This window comes from Impatiens glandulifera, chromosome 1 (genome assembly GCF_907164915.1).
Source record: "Impatiens glandulifera chromosome 1, dImpGla2.1, whole genome shotgun sequence".
Lineage (NCBI taxonomy): Eukaryota > Viridiplantae > Streptophyta > Magnoliopsida > Ericales > Balsaminaceae > Impatiens > Impatiens glandulifera.
Genome location: NC_061862.1, coordinates 87,643,162 through 87,662,964, shown reverse-complemented (window position 1 = coordinate 87,662,964; position 19,803 = coordinate 87,643,162). Strand labels below are relative to the sequence as shown.

Sequence of the window (19,803 nt, the reverse complement as noted above, 5' to 3'; positions counted from 1 at the left end):
ACTTGAAGTGGCCGAGCTCGTCTGTCTGGATGTCAGTTATGGTACCAGGATTATACTTCTCCAACATGTAAAGGTATGATGACAATATTCCATAGGAATCCTCTACCGTTTCTCGCACCGCTATTAAAGCATTTTCCCTAGCCCTCCATGCCTTATTATAAGTCAAAAATATCCCATAAGTTGTTTGCATGTCTTCAATTATTTTCTTAGGCAAGTGGTTATGGTGATGGTCCATGTACTTGCTCTTCACGCATTGCCCAATAACCCATGCTGGTATTTGCATTTTTTTCTTTGGCCTCGACAAAACTGAGCATGAGTGTTGTTGCTCGAATTTCCGGATCTCAAATATCTCAGAAAACTTACCTTTCACAGCACGCAAGCTCCACTTGCATGTCTCATCAAAATATTTCACACATCAAAGATGTTTTCTTGACTTCTCCACTTTGAATTCAAAATGATTGGTCATCACATATTTATATAGACTAAGTTGAAGTTCTTTTTTATTTTCAAACAACGCACCGACTTCTAATACGGTTTCACTAGTTAATGTCATCGCAAATGAGGGGTCTGGCAGTGATGTGTCTGTCGGGTCTGTCGATGGTGTACCCATTGATGATTTTCTTGCACTAGATGATGTACCCATTGATGCTTTTCTTGCACTAGTTGGTGTACCCATTGATGATCTTCTTGCACTAGTTGGTATAGGTATTGATGCCTTTGCACCAGTATTAACATGCAAGTCCTGAGTAAGTGGGATGTGAGGCAAAGAGTTTTCTCCGACTTCATTTTGACTTTCAACAAAGAATTTCGAGGGTACAACTTATGGTACAATTTTTTGAGTAAGTTGTGGTGGTAGTATATACTTTCTTGAATTGGGTATGTAAGTAGTGGTATCTTTTCTTTAGTAAATGATGACTTCTCTACTACAGAGATACACAATGGTGGCACGGTTCGACCCAAAATCAAGCGTGATAAATATGTGTTCAAATCCCCATCTTTATTAATAAAAACAGGTTTTGGATTTCTGATATTCGGAATATCATACTTGACTTGCAGCACTAAATCGTATGTAGATTTCTACACGTTAAGTCTAGCATAGAGTTTATCAACTAATTCAGCATAACGAGTACTTTGGGGTAAATCAAATGTTTTAATTGAAGAGGCATCAAAATACAATATTCCATCAATATCAAATTTCCATTCTCCATTATAGAAAACGAAAACTTCAGCTTCAATAAAAAACATGATTTTATTTAGAAACTGGAAATGGATAATTAATACTTCGCAGGAAGCCTTAGCGAAACGGGAAGGCCTTCGCGAATTGCTAGGCACTTAGCGAAACTGTAAGCACTTAGCGAAACGGTAAGCACTTAGCGACACGGTAAGCACTTAGCGACACGGTAAACACTTAGCGAAACGGGAAGTAAACCCTAAACAACAGTGATTCGAAAATGCATAAACCAAACATCAATAAACTTGAAGTATCATAGGATAAAATAAACGTACCAAGTGGAACAGTGCTCGTGCTCGTCGTGGAGCTCATTGTCGTGGATTTCGCCGTCGACGCCGATCGATCGCCGCCAATGTTTAGAGTGAATGAGGAGAAGAGCGGGAAGAGAGAGAAGGAGAATAAATGAAATGAAAAAAATAGGGGAGGTTATATTAAATAGTAAGGATAATCTGGACATTTCACACATTTTCACTTCGCGAAATGAAGTCTCTTAGCGTTTCGCGAAAAGAACAATTTCGTCCAAATAAAATAAAATAAAAAACCACCCAAACAATTAAATTTATGGATGACCATCAGGTCAAATAACCCATATTGGGGTCATTGTCAACTCTAATCGGTTATAATGATTCATGTGTCCTGTCTCTTATAGGATTCTTCGATCTCTAAATAATTAGTAATATATAATAGATTCTTTTAAAATATTATAAAAAATGAATTTAATATATATATATATATATATATTTTAATTAAACAAAACAAAACTAAACTCTAAAAACCTTTTATTTATTCCAATTTATTTATTCCAATTTATTTCTACCACTATTTCATTTCTCTATAACTTTAGATGTGAATAAATGCTCGTGGATAAGCTGACTTCTTTTGATATTTTTTAAGAGCTTATAAGAAGAAAAAAAATAAGATAAAATAATATTTAATATAATTCCTTCAAGAGTTAAGAAAGAAAGAAATTTAGGATGGTTTGGTAGTTAGTTCTTATTAGTAAAAGTTTATCTAAAACACATGTTTATGTGATTAATTTGAAATAACCAAATAAAAGACAATGATTTCAAAAAAAAAAATTATTTTTTTTAGTTTAATTTAAGAATATAGAATTATATATCCCATTTAAGATAAGATAGTTCAAGTGATAAGAGTGATTTTTAATAGACCAAAGATTACTCGTTCGATAATTTCCACTTAGAAAACTTTAATATGAGCAAAAGTTATGGTTGTTGTAGGGTTATATAATAGCTTTCTACATTAAAAATGAAATAAAAGAATGTATCAATATCAACACAATTTCCCATATTGCATGTCATCTTCTTTCACTGTCATTATTTAACTCTCTAAGTAGAATCAACACAAATATCACAGTATGTCTGTATCCAGATGGATGGAAAGTAGTATTGTATTCTTTACCTTTTTTTCATTTAAATAATAATCTTACTTGTTTCTCTAGATCCAGATATAGAAATGTAATATTGAAAATAAACAAAGTGTTTTAAATGATACCAATATCTATTCACAACAATCTTTTTTTTTTAAATGTGATGTGTGATAAGAATATATATGAATGTGAATTTAGATAAGATATTTGTCTAAATGTGGATCTAGTTATTTTAGATAAGATTACATTTATAAACAAAACTTAGTTATAGTCAACTTTGAATACCCTTTCTCATGTTTTGAATTATGGTTTAATAATAAGTCAATGTTTTATTTCTTTATAACATGCCTCTGTTAATAACATGACTTTCTCAAAGAATTGGAGTGACTGCACCAAGACAGGAGTTGGGATTTTAAACTTTGTATGGAAAATACATAATTTTGTACATAGTATTTTTTAACTTTTGAATAATCAACATCTATCTATTCTTTTATATTAATTAAATTTTCATGTGTGCTCATAAAGGGACAATTTTGAAGGCAGTTAATATTTCCAACATTGTTTATGGTACCAACTTTTCCCTAAGTTTTTCTTCCAATATCTTTGTGGACAAATTAATTGTTAAATTTTTACATTGTAAACAAATTGAGTAAAAAGTAGAAAAAAAAAATCATGTTAAAAAACAATCACAATTTAATTCATATTTAATAAATATATCTATTGGGAATGATATGCATAACATAAATATGGGTTAAAATTTAGCTAAATTGAAAAATAAGTTTATAATTTAGTGACATAATGGATGTGAGAAAATAAAAGTACTTTCATAATTATTTCGTGTAAAACGATTTCACACTTTCATAGTTAGCTTTTGTATAACATTAATCTCACACTTTTAATGTAAAGCGTTTCACATTAGAGTTGTTGTGCAGCAATTATCGTGTAAAAATTAGAGACGCGGGTAATCGAACCTCACACATCTCCATGCAAAATAAACTCTCTATCATTTGAGCTACATCACATTTTTGTTATACTTATTATAATTAATAATTTTAAAATAATAATTAAGTTTTATTTTTATTTTATAAGATTTAGTTACATTATAATTCAACAATTATTAATTTTATTTAACAATAATAATAACATAATATTTTGTATAAAAAATATTTATTATAATTAATAATTTTAAAATAAAAATATAATTAATTTTTTATTTTATAAGGCTTAGTTTCATTATAATTCAACAAATATTAATTTTATTTTACAATAGTAAAGCAACTCTCTAGTAAAGTACATGATAGTCAGTCCTCGATTTATTTACTTAAGTCATGACTGAGCAAATTCGGTCACGAACAATCTTTCTCAAATCTTTCCCAAACTTTTTTTTATAGCAGCCCACCTCCTGGTTGTCATCGCTCAATCATTTCCTTTTCCACTAAGTGATTGCTTAGGGACCTTAGCGTACGATCTGGGCTGTTTCCCTCTCGACTTTGGATCTTAGCACCCAAAAAGTCTGTCTGTACAAACGATGACACTTTTGATTCCCTTCCAATCCTTTACAGTCCAGCAAAGACAAAATACAGAGAAAGAAAGGAAGGAAGACATTAAGGGAAATAGTTCAATATTAAATCAATAAAAAAAGTAAATATTTAAAAATTATTTTTTACTTGTTAATATTTACTATTGGAGGAAGAAAGAACGAAAGAACTACACAACAATTCTTTAGTTTAGAGCGAGAAATTATAAATAATAATAAAATAATAAATTTGGAAAATATGAAGAGTGATGATGACGAGAACTCTCAGACAAACGAGGAAATGATTGAGCCGGACTTAGGTTTCGAATTTAAAAATAAAAATTGAATTTTAATAATATAATATTTGATTAGTTTGAGAGGCACGATAAAATCTAAAGAGTTTTTTTTTTTTTTTATTTCCATTTAAGAAGTTATTTTTGAATTAAACAACCAACTATAAGACTCCCTTGTTATTATGGGTAAAACGTAGTTTGTTTGAATGTCTTAAGAAAAATATATTGTTAGTTTATTTATCCTTTCTCAACCAAAAATAAAATTTGAAAGTGATCCTTATTTAGTTTTTATCATTCTTTATTTATTTTAATCATAATCTAAATTATTATATCCCTTTTTAAATTATACAACTTAAACTTTTTTTTGTGTAATTTATACTTACATTAAAATACTTTTTTAACCTTAAATAAAAAAAAAAAATAATACCTTATTTCAAGGTGCTCAGAAAAGTTTCTAATTTGTTTATTTATCTTTTAATAACAAAACTAATTGAAGTGGTCTTTATTATTTTTATCATCTTTACATTGTAAAAATGTTATTACAAAAGGAAACTTTAATTGTTATTAGTTATTACAATATTATAGAAATACATTCCATTTCTTGAAAATATAAATATAAACTTCTGAATCTCACAAAATAGGTCAAAAAGTCCAAGATGAAGCACAAAACATATATCTCCTCCAATGGACCAAACTTTCTTCAAATCACACCACAATCTCATAAAAAATCACATTTATCTTCACAAAACCGAGATGAAACCAAAGGAGATAAAACATGTCTTAACAAATCTCTCGCAAAGCGTAAAGGCATCATATACACTCACAAAGCGTAAAGGCATCATATCCACTAATAAACCACATCTAACTAATCGATAATAAAATCCTTAGTCACCTTGAGTAGCCAAACAAAGATGTTTCACTCCAACCATGTAAGAGATAGTCTGACATGCAAAGAAAACAATCTAGATTCCATCCAACATGCACAACATACAAACTTGTATATTTTTTAGAAACACAACTATTTTCAAGATATTATAAAAAGTAAAAAATAAACATTCAAGAAAAAGAATCTCACTATGTGGCAAGAGTGGATGACAATAGATCTTCGAGGTACTTGTCTGCAGCAGCGTACTGTCTTTTCTTGTCCTCAATCGCAAGCGCAGCCAGAGCTTTGTCCTATAACAGAACACTTGTGTCATTTTATGGAATGAAAAGTAAAAAAAGTAAAAAAAATCTAAGATGATGATACGAGGAAGAAAGAAGATTTTACAGGAGGCAAATCTTGATAGCTTCTCAATGTATCAAGAATTGGCTTTGTTTTCTTCTCCAACTCCTTTTTGTGCTCTGCAATTTCTACTAACACTCCATGGCTAATTTCCGGGCTGTACCCAACTCGGTTTAGTATTGCCTGTTTCAAAACAACTTTTTATTTTACATATAAATGTTCATAATAATATAAATCATTTGGTGATGTAATTAATATGTTCTCATCCAACAATAACGGTTCCATTTTGGAAACACTTATATATCCGGTTCTAGATGAGAAACAAATAAACTTTTGAATTTGTGTTTTACTAAGTTTATTTTCAAGCATGATCTTATCCAAGTGTTTACAAATGGGGAATCAAGCCCTTATTGTATCATAAAATTTGATTATGATTTCATCCAACTAAAATTTTGTTTGTTGCCATCCAGCTTGAAATTCAACTTATGATACTCATTAAAATCAACTACAATTTTTAAGAAACAAAAATATTGATATATTTCTCAATGATACATCAAAAAGTTACAGCACAACAACAAATTTGGAGATTTCTCGTTTCGATTCAGATAAAAGCTCCAATTATTATAAAAAACAAAGTTTCAAAAATTGACTCATGGTTTCATGAATAAATGGAAGATACCAATACCAAGAATAAATACCCGACAATTGAAGCATTTGGGAACTTGCATATACAGCATGAACTAATTATTGCAGTCAGGGTTTTGGAAATGTGAGGATGTTAAATGTCAGGGTTTTGGATTAAATATTTGTCTTAATAGTTTTATGCATATGAGAATAGAGGTAATTAATATTGTATAAAGGTTTTGAAAGTACAAGCAAGATTAAAGGTTTTAATTTTTGTTTTCAGGAACAGGATCCACTAGCCAAAGGAAAAAATAACACATTAACTATAAATTAAGCAATCAACTAAGGGTGAGAGAAAGTCAATCAACTTAGTAGCCCTAAACTTGCAATTAAGAAGGAACTGTGTAATCAGATGATACCTTATAATTGGAATACTGCTGCAGGTACTGTCGCTCTTTCGAAATCATTATTGCTAAGTTTGTCTGCCAATTTTCCATTTGAGCCTCACATGGAGCTACATCATCCTCAAGTTGTGCAAGTGTCCTAAATAGATCGGTATTTGGAAAGTCAAACAAGTTAACAATAGGAGTATCTTGATCACAATTTAAATACTGTGTTATACAAAAGTTAAGCTTATTGAGCATTTGATAATTTTATGCAAAATGGCAAATCTAGAAAGAAATAGATTTATCAAACTAGCGCTTGTTTGATGTAGGGTTCTTTTTTAAATAAACTGATTATTTGGAGAAAAAAATTGGTTCATGATTTGATTGATAAAACAATTGATGATAGGATAAGGGAGTCATCATCAAACAATGCCTAGGTGAAAACCTTCTCATTAACCTTTTCAGTCATAAGCTTATCCAATGCAAAAAAAATGTCAGTGGACATAATTTCAATCTGTAGGTGAATCTTGTACTAATATATAATTTATTTCCCTTCATTAAAGTTCAATTTCTAGCATGGAGAGCCAAAACGAAAGACACATCAAGTCTTGATTTTCCATCGAAAATATAAATTATGCTAAAAAATGAAAGTAATGTTTTTACCTTTTCAAAAAAGTCAACCTTGATAGTGCTTTACGTGTATAATCAAGAAGAACTTTGAACTCCTTTTGAACTTCAGCCCTCTTCTCCTCTACAACTGTTTTCCTCAAAGAAATATCCCCCATTGCTACAAGAAAACTGTACACAAGTACCAAATAAGAAGATTGAACTAGCACAAATATGAAATCAAAGGAAAAGAAAGATTAGACACCTGCTTAGTTCTGTATCTCTAATATTCAACAAATTTGCAACATTTGCAAGAACTTGTGAAGATGAAACCACATTTGATGGAAGGCTATCCTGTGCCAATCCCACACTATCCAATATCTCCCTAATCCTTGCAGCTATATAGAATGCCAAATATTCCACATTAAACAAAAGAGATATTGAGCCTTTTTGTAACTTAATTGTTCATGGCCAAAAATGAAAAAAATATATTTGGAAAAAAGTTGTTATCAACAAAAAAAGTACATTTTCATCATGCATTTATTAACTGAAAAGGTTTTATCTAATTCAGTCTAATTTTTTATACCAAATGCAAACATCACTTTTATTTTTTAATTTGACAATTTTTAAAAATGATTGTGACAGACAAAATAATACTATCTAAAGCATTTAAGCATCCCATATATGAATGCCATAAATAGCAGTAAAACCTTGTGAACGGTATTCAGCAGCTTTTTGGCGAAAATCAGTTGCAACAATTCTTGCAGCTTGCGTTTTTGACTGAGAGACAGTAGCAAGGTAATGCAAATGTGCAACACTCCGGGGCGTATATTCAAATTCAGGTACATCTTTGCCTAAAGCATCAAATTGGGAGGCAAGCCAAGTTTTCACTTCTGCTATTCGACTGGCATCCGATCCGCCAGCCTTTGCCTCATTTGTGTATGAATCACCCACAGATACTCCAATATCACTACTCATGTCAACTTTCCTGTTTTCAGAATATGTAAATAAACATAAATAACCCTGCAAAAGGTGAAACAAAACATCAGGGCTGGCCACCAGCATTGGGCTACCTTAAACAACTTTCTTTTTTGACACACAAACAAAAAATCATAGAAAATAAAGCAACTATAAGTACATAGAACTTATTTGATTATGGGCTATTTGGGTTATATAAAAAAATATATATCTTTATCACATCACATATCTTTTCCATCATCAAATCACTTAATTTCATCAATCAAAATACCATTACATTATCTTTTATAAATAAAATTTTAAATACAAAGAACATTTTAGTAATTTAACTCAAATAATTCAAAATAAAAACACTTTTTCATAAAACAAGATTTTGACTTCATAACCTTCAAATAAACCCACATTCAAACAAGCTCTAAGTTGCAAAGAAAATATAATTTGTAAAACAAATCAAATATGCAAATGTAGTCACAAATAGTTAATACTACGTCTTTTACAACCCTCACCATAGCAGAAATAATGAATGCAACTAGAAGATGAAAAGCTGAGGAATAGACATCTTGTTTTATTTAGAGTTTCCATATTGCTTTACTCCTTGAGAAACCGGGAAAGAAGAAAGTGAAGGCAACGTGTTAAGTGAAGCAGAGATAAAAGGTATGGTGTTCGGTCCCAAACGACAATCTCTACTTTTGGGTTTTTCAAATTCTTAGGGTTTTTCTTATTCTAAAACCAAGTGGTTCTAAAATACTCATTTCTAGAAAAATTCTGATTCATTCAAGTTTATCACTAAGGTTAGACCTCAAATCATCAAACATTTGGAAATCCTTCAAGTTGGCTAAATTTCATTAATTCAAATTCATTATCATTTTAAATTTTGAATTTCAATTTCAACTTTATACTCAATCCATCTATGCCCTAATGGCATTCATGAGTATTAACACACCTATTCAATTTCAACCCACATTTTGCAAAAGAGTTTTCTCCAATTTGGTTTTCAATTCCAAACACTTCAAATCAATGCAATGTTTGATTTCAAATTCTCAACACTTTTACTTCCGAAATCAAAAATTTCAATTCAAGTCTAAATTCATATTAGCACTGAATCATGGAATCCAATCAAAACATTGGTATTACATCATTCATTCAACTAGTGCAAGATTCAAATAGAAATGAACTCATCATTTGATAAATTTCAGTGACATTCAAGAACACTAAACTACTTCCCAGATCCTAAACAGGATTCTAGGGTCATCTTAGCATATCTATTGCAAGAATTAAACCTAGCTAGGAATTGAAAAGAGGGACTTACAAGAAATAGGAATCAAACCCAGCTGAGGCTTTTAATTTTCCCGGCTTCTGCCCTACTGCTCCGACCAGAACCAGTCACGCCAGTCTGCTTTAGTTGCTGCTGCTCCAAAGGCTGCCGACAGTGAGCTCTAGACCAGAGAGAGATGGAATAAATTTAGTATCGAGTACAGAATGTTAAGAAGCTTTTGATTGTGCGATAGCTTCTAAGGATTAATTATCTCGTCCGAAAATGGGGGTCCTCTTTTTGAAGGTGAGTTCTACTCCCCTTTATAGTTGCAACTTGCAATGGAGGCTAGAAAATCAAGTGATTTCGATGTTCCATCAAAACCCACGGAAAATCGCAAGTCTTCGTGCGATTCCAAGCAGCAGATCGACCGCGTTCTTCGTCTTCTTGTCCGCGGCCTGCAAGTCTAACGTCCCCCGTCGTGGCTTTAGCAAAAAGAACAACCCTAAAGGCTTGTTTGATTTTGCCGCCTATTTTCTCTTTTCCTTTTTTTTTTTATTAAAATCATTTTTAATAAATAAATTTAAAATAATAAATACGTGAATTGTGATGATATTTTGAATTTTTTTTTTTTTTTAAATTTGAAGGAATTTGAATCGTAGTTTTAGAATTTGTTTGTTAAATTCAGGAATAAACAAACAGGACTTTAAAAATTATTTTATTTTTGAACTTTTAAAATTTAAAATCAAAATAAAATGAAAGGAGAGTTCAGGAGTTCAATTAAAACAACAGAAAAAAATCATTTCTACTTTAATTTCGAATTAATTAATTAATTCAAATCAAAGTACTTAGGCATATTTAAAAATAATAAAGTCCCGAGGGCCTCTTTGCAACTTCCATAAAAATTGAGGAAATAAGATATAACGGAAACAACCCGCCTCCGACGACTGCTCCGTTCATCTTCCGGCGAGGGGTGATTTCCGGGATCGTACGCACCCGAGGCCGATCGTTGCTCGAAAACGATGCCTCGGCTCGCATACCATTTCAGTCCACCTCGTCTCCTCCTTCATCCTATCGTCGTTCGGTGCTTCGACTCAAACGAATTTCAATCTCAAAAGGAAAGAAATCGGGATTATTCCCCCAAATCGCAGGACCTCCGATTGCGAAAACGCCAACTGCGATGGTTTTCGTCTTGTAGGCTGGGACTCTTCTGCACTCTGGAGTTGTGCTTAAACTCCTGCCGTCAAAGAACTCACTGGAGAACGACTGAAGAAAACAGTCTGTATCTTCTTATTTTCGGCAAATGCGACTGGAAATCTAGGACAGAGTGAAGTCTAATCTTAACCTAAGTCCGAACTAATCCTAATCAATACTACTACCAGCTAAAGTTTAACCTTCAGCACACATAAGAAACAATGAATCTAGCTAGCTAAAGAAGATGCAATCAGATCTTAATGAACAAATGGCATCGGTGTACAGAACCGATGCCTCAATCATAGTATGAAGGTGTTTACATTGAATTATGAATAAACAGTTAGTTACCTGAACTGAAGAAATCGAAAGAGTGAATGAAGAATCGGAGCTCGCCTGGCTGGATCTTCCGCGCTTGTTCTTCTTGTCTTTCGTTTCTTCTCGGTCGAACTGCTTTTATCTTCCTTCGCATCCACGGAACGGAGGAACTCCTCTTGAAGAACGGGATTCGCAAACCAAACACCACTGAAACCGTTCCTCTTTTATTCGAAATGGGATCTCCCTCTTTTCAAGCTCTAAACCGTTCAAGATGACCGAACTCCATTTTTCTTTTAAACGTGGACCCTTGGTTGTTAAATTGAGTCACATTTCCCTTTTTTTTTTTTTTTTATTTAATTCTGAATTTCATCTTCCCTTTTGATCTCTTCCAGCAGCCTTCTTCTAAATGAGTCGATCCATTGAGTCCGAAGGTTTTATGAAGAATTCACAACACAACGAACTTGAATCGCCTCTTTGAATCAGCTCAAATGGTTCACCCTAGCACATGTTATAATTTTTCAAAGTTCATCTTTTATTCGGACTCCAGTACTCTCGCGATTTCCATACCCGAGACTTCAAATGCTCACAACTTCTTACTCAGGGTGAGTAGGCATTAGAAAGTTATGATCCTTGCCTACAACTTTTATGTTTTAAGGATCAACGAATAAAGTCTGTGATGACCAGAAAAATGGTTGTACAAAGACGGGTCACCACATTCATCAGTCTCACTAAAGGCGACCTAGGGTGAGTACCATTGGAAAGCTAAATTAAAGAGCTTTTTAATTATAGTTCATTCACCCAAAATGGCCAAGAGTAAGTCAAAAGATACAAAGTTTAGAAGTGTAGCCTACCTCTAATTAGCCCCTAGGATCCAGACCTGGAGCATTGGTTCTCTTGAATTGGCCGGGAAAGTACTCTAATCGTCGAGCCATGGTTCAGGGCCGGTTCCATTCGAAAGTTATGTTGATCAGATTCCTAACACAAGTTTAATCACTCAAATCCATCAACTACAACTCGAGTTAAGAATTTATGAGTGAAAGGATGTCCGAATTGAATTTCATTTAGACACATGTTCTTGATGTCGATATTTAGCTCGGTTAGGGAATCCTAACGCAAACCTTGTTAGAATGATTCTTGTAGAGGGATCATTTCCCTTTTCAAAACATCCGAAATTATCGAATTCCATTGAGTATTGAGGCCTGTATGAATTTTGGAAGTTCTGAATCCATTTGAAGCTTAATGAAACTCCAAAAAGTTAAAGTTCACCTTTTCAAATAATCTAACCCTTTTAAAATTCAGATTTTATAAAAGGATGGCCAAATTCCTTCCACAGCTGGTTTACCCGGGTTGACTCGCCGGTTGGCGAGTTGACTCGTCGGTTGGCGAGTTGACTCGTCGGTTTGACTCGTTTTCTCGATCTCTCCTCTTTTGAACATCATCTGCACATAATTGCAAACAGCAATATTATACTCAAAATTCATGATTTTCAAAATGAATAATATGAATGTGTCACGGGTTTCCAGAAAACCAATTCGTTTATGAAAAAATGGTGTTTTAACCCATAAAAGAGCTCCAAAATGACCATTCGGTATATTTTCTTCAACAATAATATTATACTCAAAACTCATAATTTTCCGTGCCGGTCATTTTAAAAGTACGAGGGCACTCATGATTCGAGCATTTTTTAAGTTCGTCGTTTGGATCAGCATATTTAGGTTTTGCTGAGCCGGTTTTCAAAAGACATTTTTATGTTTTGGTTTTCCCGGTCCAATAAACAAGCAATGATGTTATATTCGACTGAGTTATTTATTGGATACCTAGGGTGTAAAGATGGAGTGTCTACAAATTAAGCAAGAGTACAAAATAAATGTAAAAAAACAATTTTAAATAAAATCACTAAATATAAAAATAACTTTGTTTGTAAACTCCCTTCCAGAGTTGAGTTTGGACAAAAAGAATAAAATTTAATTTATTTAAAATTTATTTTTGTTTTTAATATTTTATTTTAATATTAATTTCGAAAAGAAAAAAAGTTTTAAAAAAATAATTATGTTTATATTAACCCATTTAAATATTAAACTTCAAGTATTTCAAACTAGGCCAATATTATGTTACGGAGGGACGTACCGAGCATAGAGCTGAGGTGGGCCCATCCATATATATATTAATTTTCAGGAAGGTGTTAAATATAATGAAAAGATGTTAGATATATAAACGTTTGATTTGAATGATTATTTGGATTTTAGTTATGTTTTAAAATTTGTTATATAATTTTTAATATTTTTATAATTTATGGGTATTTTTTATTTTTTTATTTTATTTTATTTTTATATATAAATTATATTTTATAATAAATAATTATTTTATTTAAATAATTAATATTAAAATAGTATATTTTAATCTTTCAAAATGTAATAATATTATTATTATTTAATCTTATTGATTTTTTAAAGTTACATATTATTTAATTTTTTATATATTTTTTTAGTTATTTCTTAATATTATTTTTTATTTTTATATAAGTTCACCCTAATGATATGTATGAACCATACATTCAATATAAACATATATAAATATATAAGTAAGTTTATCAATAAAAATTAATTATGTTTTGTGCTAATTATTTTATTCATTTATATTCAATAACAAATGTTGATAGTGATCACTTATTTGGTTGAACATTTATTTATTTATTTTATCGGTTTCAAATTGAATTTGAAATATTTTATTATATTTAATTGTATAGAAATTTAATTAAAATTTTGCTTTACTAAATTTATTTCGATTTAATAACATATTTTTTTTAATAATATTCCCTTATATATAAAAATAATTCTCTTTACAGTAGATCTAGGTTAGGCTGAAAATGATCGAAAAAATATATATTTTTCATGGTAGAAAAGAGAAAAGAAATGTAACTCCTTAATTTTTTGTTTTAATTTTTATTCACTAGTTTTTTTATAAATCTAAAAAGAGGGTTAAACTCATGTTCATCCACTTTTAAATCTATAATTTTCTATTTAATTTATTCAACCTCACTCAAAAAAAATTAAATTCATTTTAATAATTTTTCAAGCCCACTCTAAGTCTCTAACTATAATTCCTAGATCCGTCCTTGGCTCCACGTGGACGCTAGAGGACGGTTGGATGAATTGTTTTAGGTTTAGTTATTAATTTACGTTTTGTCTGTAATACTCTTTAAATTTACTTTCTCTGTTTCATTTGGGCCATTTTCTGTTATGCAAACTCATCAATAAGTTGTTACTGAATTTATTTGGGTATTTATACTCGGTGAATTCCTCACGTTAGACATGTATGTTAAATGTAAGAGCTTTTGACTCACTAATTTTTCTACCTCTCATCTCGATTTCATATCATATTATTAATATAACTAACCGTTCAATCATATAAATTAAGACTGTAATTATACTTGTTAGGGCTGACAATTTAAGTAAGTTTCGGGTTAGCGTGTTCGGGTTGGCAGGTTAACAGGTTGAACGATTATAACATAAACCTGACCTGTTTAATAATTCGGGTCAAAAATCTCTAACCTGGACCTAACCTGTGTATTTGTGTTTGACCTGAACCTGACTTGTTTGACCCGTTTAACCCGATTTACCTAACTCAACTCGAACCAAATCCGATTTAATTAATTCACGTATCTCTATTTCAAATTAAAATGACATCAATGCAAAATAAAAATGAAATTAAATCACAAATTCACTTATAAAATATTTTACAAAAGAAAATGAGTGAGTGAATAAGAAAGAAACAAAACTGAACAACAACAAAAACTTGTAAACGAATTATCGGGTCTACTTTGGGTTATGTTAGGTCGACCCGATTTTGACCTGTTTATTAAGCAGGTTAAACAGGTCGACCTGATTTTGTCCTGAACAAAAAAATACATGACCCTAATCTAATTTTTTCGTGTTCGATGATCATATTTTTGTGTCGTGTCCAAAATTGTCAGCCCTAATACTTATTAATATAACCAACCTTTCAATCATATAAATTTAGATTGTAGATGGTATTAAAGAATTAATTAATCAATGATATCTTAATTAAAATATTATAAATTATTAAATAATAATTTAAGATTAGTATTATATTATTAATAAAAAAATTATTAGTTATACAAATATAAAACTTTGGACCAAGAAGTGAAATGACATAAATCAAATTTAAAACAATGTTTAAATTCAATTTGACTTCAGACCTGAGATCAAATTTAACTCCAGCAAGTTAAAAGACTATTTTAAATAAAGAAAATGAAAAATCTCAACTGCTTGTAAAGATTCTGTCAAATAGTGAATATCAGAAAATTTTACAAAAAAAAAAAACACAGTGTATTTATAAACGGTATATATTATAAGAAAATTGTATTTAACACATTTTAAAAATCTAATAATGATTTGATTAAAACACCTCTACATAACAAATCAATGAAATATTTGTTAAAAATGTTTAAAACTGATCATAATGAACCCTATTAAAACAAAAACAATAGAGCAGTCATTGTCTAGTACTTTAAAATATCAAGTTGTTCTCCAAAACCACAATAGCAATAAGAAGTAAAATAGGAATAGTAAATACTAAATACATATACATTAAAGAGTAACAACCATTAGTACTGAACTAACCAAGAAGAAACAAAAGACAGGCTTCAGATTTACATTACACTTGCAACATTTTAGTTACCATTTTGAATTTCACCAGATGCAACGATAAGTTATGAATGAGCCCATAATATTGCTGTTGTAGGAGATTCTTACAACTTGGCCTTTCTTGAGCCCATAGTACCGAGCAATTGCATCTTTTAGCAGCATCCTTGGAAGCTATAGACAAAACAGTAAATATTTCAATGCAAATAATAACTTCAATGAAAAATAAAAAACTTGATCAACTGCAAGATTTTACTTTTTGTTACTTTGAGCTTGTATACATACTACTAGAAAACTAAAAAACTGTTAAAGTTTGAATTAATATTAATACATTTGTCACAAACAATCTCTATAGCAGGCCATGGAAAAGTGGTGGATAATCCTGATTCTTGAAACTGACTTAGGCCTTGTTTTATGTGAATTGTTTGGATTAAATCAATAATCACGTCTTCCATCAAATCGTTCAAATCAACTAAAATACACTAAGGGCTTGTAAGATTTAGTTTCTTGAAATAATCCAATTTTTTGGAAGAAAATTAAAAACCATTCTTTGAGGAGAAAATGGATCATTTAAGTTAAATGACAAAAAATTAACTTGGAACTTAATATTTTAAAAATAAAGAAAGGGTATTTCAGTAGATTAATTGATCATTTGAATGATTTGATTGATGACGGGATAAGTGGTTATGTGGGTAAAATCAAAATAACCCTTCATCAAACAAGGCCTTACACTTTATTCTTGATAACTTTTAAAAATATTAAATACAATGATATTTTAATCATTCCACCCGAATAACCCAAATAATGTACTTTTCCGTAGAACAATATTTTTCCCAAAATATCAGATTATTTTGAAATAACCCCAACCCCATATCAAACAATCCCTTTTAGAGACTTACAAATCTCTTTTAAGAGTTTCAACATAGATAAGCATAACCAATGTTATCTAGTGAACACAATACCAACAATAATTTACTCATGATGCATATAAATCACAAGGTTTAGGGAAGACATGTAAAACACAAAAGAGTTTTCCTTGAGTACTAGTCATAGTTAAAAATAAACTTCAGTTACTAACCTGTTTCTCTTCAAGACTATATTTCTTCATGAGTTCCAGCTTCTCATCATCAGTCAAGACTTCATGCTTCGGCTTCAATGCGTGCTTAGTGACATTGACAAGCAGGTCTGCAATCTAGAGAAGGAACATAATTGTTGTATGCAGAAATTAAAAAGATGATAAAGGTCTCGGTTTTGTGTGTGAATTTACACATCCTGTTGTAAACAGTTTGGATGTGTTGATGAACACAATGAATGTTCCATTTTACTGGATCACTATGATTTATTTCATCACTTGTGGCTAGTGGTATGTAAGCCCGCTCAGGCGCTCACTTGTATGGTCTAGCTTCTTAGTATTTATTACCAAAACATGTTCAGTAAAACTCTTTAATTTGTGGGAGACTAAGACCTTGTTTGATGTGGGGGGGTTAATTGAAAAAATACGGATTATGAATTCATAACCTTGTTGGATGAAAAGATGGATTATTTGGTTCAATTACAAAATATCCTTTTGTATTGATATTTATTTTTAAATAAAGTATGGGTAATTTGGTATTTTACTGATGATTATAAATATTTAGTCGATGAAATAATGGATGATGGAATAGGAGGTTATTTGGAAAACAAATCAAATAACTCCACGTCAATCAAGCTCTAGGGTGGTGTTTGATAACACAACTTATCACTTAATCCACATGATTAAGTGCTTATTTGAATTAAGTTCATTTGATAACTATTATTTAAAATCACTTAATTATTTATATTAAACTCAAACTAAGCTAAAAACTGTGATTTCATTTGGTAAGCTATAGTTGACGTAACTCGATAACACGGTAAGAGCATTCCAAAGACAGCTTTACCCTTGAAAATAATCAAATAAGGGTAAAATAGTCTTTAATGACTTTCACCGACATTAGTTCTTCATTTTATCAAATCAATTACTTAAAATTTAGATATTTTCATTCAGTTTATTAAGAATTACTTTTCAAACACCTAACTTTTTGGACACTTAAAAAATTTAGTAGTGAGCAACTGAGCATTGAGTACTTAATTTTCAGTTTTATGAAACGCACTTTAAGTTCAGTTTTCAAATGCAATCCATTTTGGATCCACATGCAGGTAAGAAATTTGACGGAAATGATGTTTTCAAATAAAGCCAGTATACTGGAGAAAATTAATTAAAAACAAGGGTGCTTACTCTTGTAACAAGTTAAGTACCTTCTTTGAAGGAAAACTTTCTAGATAGCAGTTAAGAAAAGCTACAATTCCTAATTATCCTAAGTTAAAGATGGAAGAATTGAACAAATGAAGGAAAAACAGATAAGCTATTATTAATGGCACACTCACCTTGAATATCTCAGCATTGAAAGGGAAAAGTTCTACAGCTTTCTGAGCTTGATTAGTTACTTGACTTTGCACTATCAATATAAGCAGACTCAGATTGTCCTTGTCCATTATCTGGTTTCCAATGGACCTGATGGAACTCACCTTGACTGCACCTGTTCCAAGAAAAAGGACAAGAACCTGCAAAATAAAACAATCACAAAATAAGTATAATAGAGGGTTGAGATGAAAGAAGATTTAATGGAGACATATTAGTTAGATTATATATTAAGTACACAAGTTAGTTTGGGATACAATTGGTACATCTTATTAATGATGTGTATAAACAGATGATAGAAGACTTGTATACAATACACATTTAACTTATCCGGTTTGATATTAATAAAAAAGTTAGTCTACACCCTTTCATCCCCGATTTTTCTCTATTTCTAATCCTCAGTTCTATTTTACAATATGCATGAAATTGAACCCTTTCATCCTCATTTCTCCTTCTCCCATTTACGAATATCAGACCCATTAGATTTAACTAAGGAGGGAGCTAATTCACCTTACAAGTATATCACAGATCAACCAGAACAACAAAACCCCTGTAAACATGATGTTTCAATTCTCATTCAAAGAGGAAAAACAACTATATACAATATTCAATATATATCATTTCTAATGCTTCCCTTTTCTCAATATATATGTCATCTCCTTTCTTTGAATCCTCTAAACATTCCCCTTATTCCCCATAACAAGAAGAAAACAACATGCAAAGAGAAATATGAGAAAGTCCATACCCTAAAATTTGGAAAAACGTAAGGAAGGAGAATGAGTTCAGTAGTATAATACCGTCTTGGAAGGATCGGATTTGAGAGAAGTGGAGATTTTTAAACGGTCAGTCTCGGGAGACTGGCCGTATATTTCACGGAATTCTTTAATCGAAAGAGTTATTTCAGAATCGGCAACAGCATAGCCTCTGTCCTTTAACATCTCCAACGCTGTCCTTCTTGCTAGATAGTACCTTTGGCTCTCTACGCTTCCGTCGTCGACGACTTTGCTCAAGCACATCTCCATTGCCGGAATCCGTTCCAGGTCCATCTCCATTCCGCTGAGGTCCATTTCTCGATCAAACAAAATTAAGCTACGAACCCTGCACAGTCCCGTCTGCGCTGCTGCTGCATATATTCTTCCGCTTAAGGTTTTGGAATATAACTTTTTAAAGGATAATTTAATGCTTTAAAGTTTAGAGGAACTAATTTAAACCCTAAACTTTTAGAATGAGAATCTAAAACCCTTAATAGAAGGATAATATTAACTAGGGTTAGCTTAAGATTTTTCAACACTAAATCTATATGATCTTTTTAGATTTTTCAAATATTAGCTATCCTAAATCTAAATAAGAGGTATATTTTGTAAATAATAAATGTTTAATAATATTTTACAAATATTATATGAATCGATCTAATTTACTATAACTTTTAGTTTTCAAATATATATAAAACAAATATTATCAAACGATTTAAAATTTAATATTATTTGAGTAACAATTATAAAAATTGTGTATATTTATTATTATAGGAATGAAAAATATGTTTAATATTTTCATATTTAAAGTTTAAAGTAATTTATTATTATTTTTTTATTAATAATAAATATAGAAAAATAATTTAGACTTAATTTATTAAAAATTTAACGGTTTGATAATATTAGTAGGGGTGGAAAAAAAATAACGATATTAAAAGTATAT

At 30.8% G+C, this 19,803-nt stretch overlaps 2 protein-coding genes across 4 annotated transcripts; both read right to left on the bottom strand.

The window, feature by feature from the left end:
* Positions 1–5,273: 5,273 nt before the first annotated feature.
* LOC124919214 (AUGMIN subunit 1) lies at positions 5,274–11,163 on the bottom strand. 3 transcript variants are annotated; one of them, XM_047459405.1, is made up of 8 exons: positions 11,041–11,163; positions 9,556–9,682; positions 7,979–8,291; positions 7,534–7,666; positions 7,326–7,460; positions 6,696–6,819; positions 5,698–5,835; positions 5,274–5,603 (listed from the first exon to the last, which is right to left on the bottom strand). In XM_047459405.1, exons 3-8 carry the CDS (start codon positions 8,244–8,246, stop codon positions 5,502–5,504), a joined length of 900 nt encoding a protein of 299 aa, XP_047315361.1. In that variant the 5' UTR covers positions 8,247–8,291; positions 9,556–9,682; positions 11,041–11,163; the 3' UTR covers positions 5,274–5,501. The 3 variants fall into 3 exon arrangements, with proteins under 3 accessions (XP_047315361.1, XP_047315360.1, XP_047315362.1); XM_047459404.1 differs by lacking the exon at positions 11,041–11,163 and having other exon boundaries at positions 9,556–9,973; XM_047459406.1 differs by lacking the exon at positions 11,041–11,163 and having other exon boundaries at positions 7,979–8,256; positions 9,556–9,973.
* Positions 11,164–15,514: 4,351 nt separating this feature from the next.
* Positions 15,515–19,217, bottom strand: LOC124922074 (DNA-directed RNA polymerase V subunit 5A-like). Its single transcript, XM_047462800.1, has 4 exons — positions 18,906–19,217; positions 18,075–18,251; positions 16,750–16,863; positions 15,515–15,845 (listed from the first exon to the last, which is right to left on the bottom strand). Exons 1-4 carry the CDS (start codon positions 19,173–19,175, stop codon positions 15,720–15,722), a joined length of 687 nt encoding a protein of 228 aa, XP_047318756.1. The 5' UTR covers positions 19,176–19,217; the 3' UTR covers positions 15,515–15,719.
* Positions 19,218–19,803: the final 586 nt, after the last annotated feature.